This window comes from Larus michahellis, unplaced genomic scaffold, assembly GCF_964199755.1.
Source record: "Larus michahellis unplaced genomic scaffold, bLarMic1.1 SCAFFOLD_78, whole genome shotgun sequence".
In the NCBI taxonomy this organism is placed as follows: Eukaryota; Metazoa; Chordata; class Aves; order Charadriiformes; family Laridae; genus Larus; species Larus michahellis.
In genome coordinates, this window is record NW_027436116.1 from 212,229 (window position 1) to 220,423 (window position 8,195).

Below are 8,195 nucleotides of genomic sequence, written 5' to 3' on the forward strand. Positions count from 1 at the left end.
GTCACACGGTGTGGCGTACCCGCCCCCCCTGCCCCAGTGGGTCCCACTGTCCCGCCCCAACGACACCCTGGAGACACCCTGGTGGCACCCCCAGGACCCGGTGGGTACCCCCTGGTGACACCCCCCAGGTGCCACAGGGATACCCTGACCTCCTGGGAGGTGCCCCCCTGGTGACACCCCTGGGGACACTCCTGCTGCCCCCAGCCCCACCTGAGACCCCCCCAGTATCTCCCCAGAACCGGGCCCCTGGGCCCCCCCAGCCCCCCACTGTCCCTCCCCACCCTGTGCCCCACGGGGGTCCCGACCTGGACAGAGGGACACAGGTGACATCACTGTCCGGGGGAAACCCCGGGGGGGTCTCAAGGTGTCGTGTTTCTCCTCCAGCCCTCGGCAAGGGGTGACAGAGCGGGTGGGGCCACCAAGGGGACATAGTGGGGGGATGGAGAGAGGGGGGGATGGAGAAATGGATGGATGGAGAGAGGGATGGAGGGATGGATGGAGGGACAGAGGGAGGGAGGGATGGAGGTGGACGGGGAGTGGGAGGGATGGAGAGGTGGAGAAGAGGACGCATGAACAGCGGGAGGGGTTCGTTTTAGGGGCCCCCCTCCCCCTGCCCCCCTTGCTCCTCCAACATTGTCCCCTCCTTCCCCCCTGTTGTCCCCCCCCGCTCCCTTCCCCTCCAGCCCCTCTCCCCCTGCGTGGTCCCCTTGGCCACGGTCCCTCGGGAGCTGCCAGCGATGGCCGAGATCTCCAGGAGCCGCGGCAGAAGAGACCCCACAGCGCTGCGGCGCAGCCTCCGCCCGGCGCAGGCATAGAGGAGGGGGTTCATGGCGCTGCTGAGGAAGGCCAAGGCAGTGGCTGGTGGCCGGGTGGCTTTGGCAGCCACTTCCAAGATCCCCCCATCCCCTTGGAGGACTGCTGCCACTTCCAACAAGCTGGCCACGTGGTAAGGTCCCCACGCGACAGCGAAGGCCACCACCACGGCGACCACCAGGCGGAAGGTGTGACCACGCCGGGCCAAGTGGGTCTGGTGTAACCGGCAGACCAGTAACCCGTAGCCGGTGGCTATGGTGGTCAACGGCAGGGCCCAACCCAAGATGGTCTCCAGAAGATTTTGGACCACCAACCAAGCCTTCGTGCTGTGCACCCGCTTGCAGTGCCCGTCCTTCACCTGCCAGAAGATGATGGATGGGATGGCCAACACCAAAGCCGCCGACCAAGTCACCGCTGCCGCTCCATGAGCCAACTGTCCGGCACGATCACCTGCCGTCACCACCGTCGTCGCTGGCCTGGAGACCGCCAAGCACCGATGGAGAGCCAGAAGAGCAATGAGGAAGATGCTGACGTACATGGCAGCGGCGCAGAGGTAGTTGCACCCACGGCAGACGGCCAAGCCCATGTTCCATTGGCCAGCACTCAAGGCCCGGATGTAGACGGGACCGGTGAGGAGGGTGACCATGTCGGCCAAGGCCAAGTGGAAGATGAGGAGGACGGGGACGCTGCGCCGGCGGGTGACGGCACAGCCCCAGAGGACTATGGCATTGCCCGGCAGCCCCACCACCACTGCCACCGACAGCAGGGTCAGCCCCAGCGCTGCACCGGGGACGGGGGCAGTGGTGGCGTTGGGGGGGGATGAGGTGTTGGCAGGACACAAGGACATGATGGCGGTGGTGGAGAGGGGCTGTGGGAAGAGGGGGAACACAGAATCCTCCCGAGAAAATGCAGGTGTCTCTCCATCCAGCCCTCCATCCATCCATCCTTCCATCCATCCACTGATCCCTCTCTCCACCCCGCCATCCCTTCCTCCATCCCACCTTTCCTCCATCCATCCATCCCTTCCTCCTTCTTCCCACCCCTCCACCCATTCCTTCATCCATCCCTCCCTCCACACCTCCATCCCTCCATCCATCCCACCCTTCCTCCTCCTCTCCATCCTTTCCTCCCTCCCTTCATCTCTCCTCCTCTCCTCCGTCCCTCCCTCCATCCCTCCAACCCATCTCCCATCTCACCCCTCCCCAGGGCCCCTCCCTTTCTTCTCCATCCCACCACCCCTCCTTCCTTCTCCCCGCTCTCTGAAGTCTCCTCCTCTTCTTCCTTTACCCCGCTGGGCTCTTTCCCTCTATCTTCGCATCTCCCAGTTGCCCCCCAGATTGCCCAGTGGGCCACCACACTGCGCATTTGCCCCCATCAAACCTCCCACTTTCCACCCCCCCTAGACGTCGTAGTCATCCACCCAGGTCTTCCAGTTGCCCCCCACCAGACCTCCCCATCACCTTCGAGACCTTCTAGTCGTTGCCCCCCATATTTTTCAGGAGCCCCTCCAGGACCTCTCACCCCACCAGCCTTCCCTCCTGTACCTTGGGGGCTCAGATGTTCCTTCCTGGAGCCTCTGGTGGGGCTGGTGGATCCTTGGTGTCCTTGTCACCGCCAGTGGCCGTGACCGTTAGGTGCCTCTTCCCCTCCCCCCAGCCCCAGGCAGGAAACGCTCGCGCAAGAGGAAGGAGGCAAGAAAACCACGGGGAGACAAAGGGGACATGGTGGGGGAGGGATGGTGGACTTAATTTGTCCCCTGGTGGGGGGGGTGTCTGTGACAGAAGCGGTGGCATTGCCACCAGGTAGGGAACCCCTCCCGGAGGCCCTCCAGGAGGCGGCGGTCTGGTTGCTCCATCACATGGCTGTGGGGGTGGTGGGAGCTCATGGAGATGGTGTGGAGGGGACAGGGAAGGTCGTCTTCTATGCGTGGTATGGTCAACGTACATTCTCTTCCCTCCATCCGCCCGTCCATCCATCCTGTCCTAACCTTTGGGTTCTGGCCCTAAAATCGGGACAAACCCCAACAGATGCCCCCCATGACGGGGTGACCCCAAGTGAGAAGAAGACCCGGTGACAGAGGTGCCCTTCAGTAACCCACCACGCTGAAGGATTCCCCATTTCCCATCATGCCACTGTCCAAACAAAGAGAGGTAAGACTGGAGATGTCCTGCAGCAGGATCCAAGTTTCCCCTTCCAGCTCTTCCCCAAAATTCCCACAATGCCCTTGACCAAACGATGTGTCCCAAGACAAGAAATGGGCAAGGTTGGCCTTTTTCACCCTCCGCTGCATTTTTTTTTTTGCCCCTCCAAACTCATGAGGTTGGGTCTCGGCAGATGCTCTCCAGGTGGGACCACGCTGCGATCCAACCCAAGGCTTTCAGCCACCATGGGAAGAACTTTCCCAGAACTCAGAAGTCCACAAAGGTTTGAAGGAGAATAAAACCAAATAGTTTTCCTTTTAATTTCTTCTTTCTTTCCACCAGAGTAGAGACAGGGCTTCAAATAAAGCACTTTTTGATCATAATCCTGGTGTTTCCTGGGTAATTTTGGGATCAAGGATCATTTTTATCAACGAAGGCTGTGGTAGAAGCACTTGGGCACAATGTGGGCCATCAACCTGGGGCCTGTTCCCTGGGTGCCATCACCCTGGGGCCCATCGCCCTGTGGCACGTCACCATAGGTGAAATGGCCCTGCGTGGCATAACCCTGGGTGCCCATCTCCCCCTGGGACCCATCACCCTGGGACCCATCATCCAGGGTGCCCATCACCCTGGCACCCGTCACACTGGGTTCCACCACACTGGGACCCACCACCCTGCAACCCACCACCCTGGGACCTGTCACACTGGGACCACCACCCTGCAACCCACCACCCTGAGACCCATCACACTGGGACCCACCACCCTGGGAGACACCACCCTCTGACCCATCACCCTGGGACCCACCACACTGGGAGACACCACCCTCCGACCCGTCACACTGGGACCCACCACCCTGGGACCCATCACACTGCAACCCACCACCCTGCAACCCATCACCCTGGGACCCATCACACTGCAACCCACCACCCTGGGACCCATCACCCTGGGACCCATCACACTGCAACCCACCACCCTGGGACCCACCACCCTGCGACCCATCACCCTGGGACCCACCACCCTGGGACCCATCACACTGCAACCCACCACCCTGCGACCCACCACCCTGTGTGTCCTTCAGCCAGGTGCCATCAGTCCTGCCCCACCAGTACACGAGAGCTGGACTTACTGGGAGAGAGTCCAGGAAAAGGCCCCCCGAGGTGTTCAATTGCCAGGAGCCTTCTGGGGGGGCCAGAACTTGGCCTGGAGCAGACTTGGCTTTGAGGGGGGGCTCCCACCCAGGGCACAAACCTGGACACAGAGTGACTCGGAGGGGTCACATTTTTACTGGGGGGAGGGTGACTGGGGCTCCTCGGGGAGGTTCTGGGGTCTCCTGCTGACCCTCATGGACCCTCCTGAGCCCCCCAGCATCCCATGAAGGTCCCAGCTGACCCCCCCCAAGACCCTTCTCGAGCCCCTCCAGGACCCCCTGAAGGTCCCCACTGCACCCTGGGGGCTTTCCCAGCAGGGGGACTGCAGGGGACCCTCAGCGTGTCCCCCAGGCCAGCGCGTGGAGGCGGTGGGCAGCATCGCGCAGCCGCCCGCGGTACTCGAGGCCGCGGTGCAGCCCGGGGGGGATGGGCGCCAGCCCCCCCAGCAGCCCCCAGCACCCGGCAGCAATGGTCCCCGTGGAGTCACTGTCCCCGCCGTGCAGCACCCCCCTGGCACACAGGTCTTCCCAGGAGCCGCCAGCTGCCAGCAGGGCCTCCAGGGCCACCATGGGTGCGTCGTGGCCGCTGCGGCCCGGCCACCCTTCCAGCGCCCAGCCCAGGTACGCTGCATCCCGCTCAGCCGGGGACTGGAGCAGTGGCACCTTCAGTGGGCCACCGCCCTCCAGGAGTCCCCGGGATTCCAGGTACCTGCAAGGACACGGGGACACTGGTGTCACTGGGAAGACTGGGGACGCTGAGAACGTGGGGACACCGGGGATATCGGGGTCAGTAGGGACACCGGGGTCACACTGGAGACATGTGCACCACCAGAGTCACGGGGGACACTGGTGTCACTTGGGACATTGGGGTCATTGGTGTCACCAGTGACAACGGGGTGACCGGTGACACCGGGGGGCACGGGGCTGGGGGTCTCCAGCAGCCCCTGTCATACCAGGTACCTGTGGGGACACTAGGGACAAGTGGGACACCTGGGGGCACCATGGCAGCGGCTGCAGCAGGGACACCACCAGGGACACCAAGGGACATCAGGGACACTGAGGTCTGGGGGAAGGGAAGTGGGGTGGCCCCGGGCCACTTTCCCACAGCTGAGGACGGCGGCACTGGTGGGGACACTGGTGACCTGGGGACACCGGGGGCAGCAGGGACAGGATGGGCACTGGTGACCGTGCGGGCAAACTGGGCACCAGGGTGACACCAGGGATGGTGGGGCAGGGGACGCGGGGGATGTGGGGGCACAGAGCAGTGACACCAGTATGGCATGCCACCAGGACTGGGAGAGAGAGGCACCAGTGACCCCCCGAGCCCCTCCCAGTATCCTCACCGCCCCCTCCCAGTGCTCCCAGTGACACCCCTTCCGCCCCCCGGAGCCTCACCGGTGCCAGGCATCCCCAAAGAAGGGCCAGGCGGCGGCGTTGTCCCCAACGGCCACCCCGGTGCCCTCCACGTAGTCCCAGGCCAGGGGCAGAACGCGCAGCAGCTCGGCCCCCCAGCGCTGCGGGGGCTCCCCTCGCGCCCCCAGTGCCCCGAAGAGGGCCACGGCCAGCGCCCCCAGGTAGCCTGCGGGGACGTGGATGGGTCAGGTGGGTGCCAGTGTCCCCTGCAGCCCTGTCCCCCCAGCCTGGCACCCACCGGTGGGGTGGTGATGGGTCATGCGCCCGCTCTCGATGCTCACGCAGATCAGCGTCGGCAGCTCCGCAGCGCGGGGGTACCTGCAGGGTCCCCAGCCGGTCCCCTCCCTGTCCCCAGCCCTGTCCCCTCCCTGTCCCCATCCCCACCATGTCCCCATCCCCGCCATGTGTCCCCATCCCTCTCATGTCCCCAGCTCCACCAGGTTTGAAGTCTTGTGTCCCTATCCCCCGCCATGTCCCCACCCTGTCCCCCTCCATCCCCCTGTGTCCCCATGTCCCTGTACCCCCATGTTCCCACGTCCCCGTCCCCGTCCTGTCCCCTTCTATCCCCCTGTCCCTCCATGTCCCCGTGTCCCTGTGTCCCCATCCCCACCCTGTCCCCCTCCATCCCCCTGTCCCTCCGTGTCCCCATGTCCCTGTGTCCCCATCCCCACCCTGTCCCCCTCCATCCCCCTGTCCCTCCGTGTCCCCGTGTCCCCGTCCCCACCTGAGGCCGATGGCCAGGCTGCGCATGGCGGCCCCGCAGCCGGTACCGGTGGGGTTGAAGGGGATGCGATAGCCCTCGGGCTCCCCTGGCCGCAGCTGGGAGGTGCCTGGGGAGGGCGGGGGGGTGAGACCCCCCCCACACACATCTTGTCACCCCCTGTCCCCCTGCACCAGCTGCCCTCCCCCGACTCACCCAGGATGCTGGTGGGCCCCGGCTTGCGCCCCTCCATGTCCCCCATGGCGGCCACGTAGCGGTGAGCCAGCTCCTGCAGCAGAGGTTCCCCCTCCAGGCCTGGGGGTGGCGGGGGGGGGGGGGTGTTTGTCAGTGAGGACCCCCCCTCCATTGGCCACCCAAAACTGGAGGGGAGAGGTAACGCCACCCCCCAAAAGCTGAGGAGGAGGGGGAGGAGGAGGAACCAGCTGGTGGGGAATGAGAAAACCGCCCCATGGAGAACCCAAAACTGGGGGGGGAGGAGGGGACATCCCCCCCCATGGACCCCCAAAAGTGTAGGGAAAAGGGGACACCACCCCACCCACGGCTCCCCGAAACGGGAGAGGAAGGGGAACAACATCCGCAACCCCCCCCACAAAGCTCAGGAGAAATGGGGCATCTTCCCAAGCACCCCAAATTGGGTGGGAAAGGGGTAATTCCACCCCACCCCCACCACACACACACACACACACGGACCCCCCAGATTGGGAGGGAGAAATGGTGTCCCCCCTCTCCCCCCCGCCACTGCCGCCAGCACCCAATATGGGAGGAAAGGGAACACAAATTCCCACAAAATGTGGGGAAAAATAGGACACCCCCCCCCCCGAAAAGGGGCCCACAGTTTATTTTTTGGGGAAATGGGGAATGTCTAAAAAGTGTGTGTGGGGGGGAATTAGGATGCTCCCAACCCCCTCCAGGGCTGGTCGGGGACCCCCAAAACCCCCTCCCAGTACCCTCCAGTTTGGTCTGGGGTACAATGGGGAACCCCAAACCCTCCCAGGACCCCCCGGGCATTTCAGGGGTGTAACGGACACCCCCCCACCCTGCAGAGACCCCCCCCCCATCCAGCCCAGGGGTACAAAGGGGACACCCAACATGTCCCCCCCCGCCGTGGGGCACCCTCCCCCTGGGGACCCTCCCCTGTGCCTGGGCAGGGGGTGGGGGTGCAATGGAGACCGCTGCCTCCCCCCCCCCCCAACCCCCCAACCCCGGACCTGTGGCCAGGCCCTCGGCGGTGGCGAGGTGGAGGACGGTGTCGTCGCTGACAGGCCACTCGGGGGGCTCGAGGGTGATAGCGTCCAGCCCCCCGAGCTGGGCCAGCTCGGCGTGGATGTGGGGCCCGGAGGTGCAGTACTCCCAGCGGCCCCCCCGGTAGCCCAGTGCGTCCCCCACCCCGCTCAGCACCATGGCGGCTTCATAGGCTTCCACTGGTGGCACCCTGAGGGATGGGGGGAAACGTGGGGTTCGGGGGGGGTGCCCACTGCTGGGAGCGGGGTGCCAGGGACCACCACCCCCCCCCCCCCAGCCGACACTCACGTCTCCGCCATGGCGGTGGCAGCTGGGGATGCCCGTCAGGGCCCCGGGCATGGGGCCAGCGCTGGCTGGGGGCCCTTAAGGAGGACTAGGGGGACTTGGGGGGGGGGCACAGACAGAGGCAGCGTCCCCGTGGCAAGGGGGTGAGGGACCCCAGGGCAGGGGTGGAGTGGAGGGAAGGCTCCAGGTGTCCCCAAAAGGACATCCCCAAAGAGGGACCCCAAAGGGGGCTGGGGGTACCCGAAGGGACACAGCTTTGGGGGGGGGGCGGGCGGACACTAAAGGGACAGGGGGACACCCAAGAGAGAGACAGGGGCCACCTGGGTGGCTCAAAGGGGTGATGGAGGCTCATGGAGGGGCACCCAAAGTGTCATGGCGGGGGGCAATAAAAGGGCCGGGGCCGGAGCGGGGGGACACCCAAAGTGGACACTTG

The 8,195-nt window shown here is 65.2% G+C and overlaps 2 protein-coding genes across 2 annotated transcripts; both read right to left on the reverse strand.

Moving 5' to 3' along the window:
• Window positions 1-471: 471 nt before the first annotated feature.
• LOC141736975 (leukotriene B4 receptor 1-like) lies at window positions 472-3,329 on the reverse strand. The gene has a single exon (XM_074571640.1). The coding sequence runs from the start codon at window positions 1,982-1,984 to the stop codon at window positions 593-595; it is 1,392 nt and encodes a 463-aa protein (XP_074427741.1). The 5' UTR covers window positions 1,985-3,329; the 3' UTR covers window positions 472-592.
• Window positions 3,330-4,214: 885 nt separating this feature from the next.
• On the reverse strand, window positions 4,215-7,814 carry LOC141736977 (ADP-ribosylhydrolase ARH1-like). Its single transcript, XM_074571645.1, has 7 exons — window positions 7,766-7,814; window positions 7,444-7,667; window positions 6,431-6,529; window positions 6,239-6,344; window positions 5,753-5,832; window positions 5,497-5,680; window positions 4,215-4,810 (listed from the first exon to the last, which is right to left on the reverse strand). Exons 1-7 carry the CDS (start codon window positions 7,774-7,776, stop codon window positions 4,438-4,440), a joined length of 1,077 nt encoding a protein of 358 aa, XP_074427746.1. The 5' UTR covers window positions 7,777-7,814; the 3' UTR covers window positions 4,215-4,437.
• Between the last annotated feature and the right edge of the window lie 381 nt (window positions 7,815-8,195).

Excerpts from the sequence above, each read along its gene's own strand:
- LOC141736975 (XM_074571640.1), bottom strand. The coding sequence starts at position 1,984 with ATGGAGGGAGGGACGGAGGAGAGGAGGAGAGATGAAGGGAGGGAGGAA.
- LOC141736977 (XM_074571645.1), bottom strand. Across the intron at positions 6,530-7,443 it reads CGCCGAGGGCCTGGCCACAG|GCCTGGAGGGGGAACCTCTG; the intron begins GTCCGGGGTTGG and ends CGCCACCCCCAG. Across the intron at positions 5,681-5,752 it reads GACCCATCACCACCCCACCG|GCTACCTGGGGGCGCTGGCC; the intron begins GTGGGTGCCAGG and ends ACGTCCCCGCAG.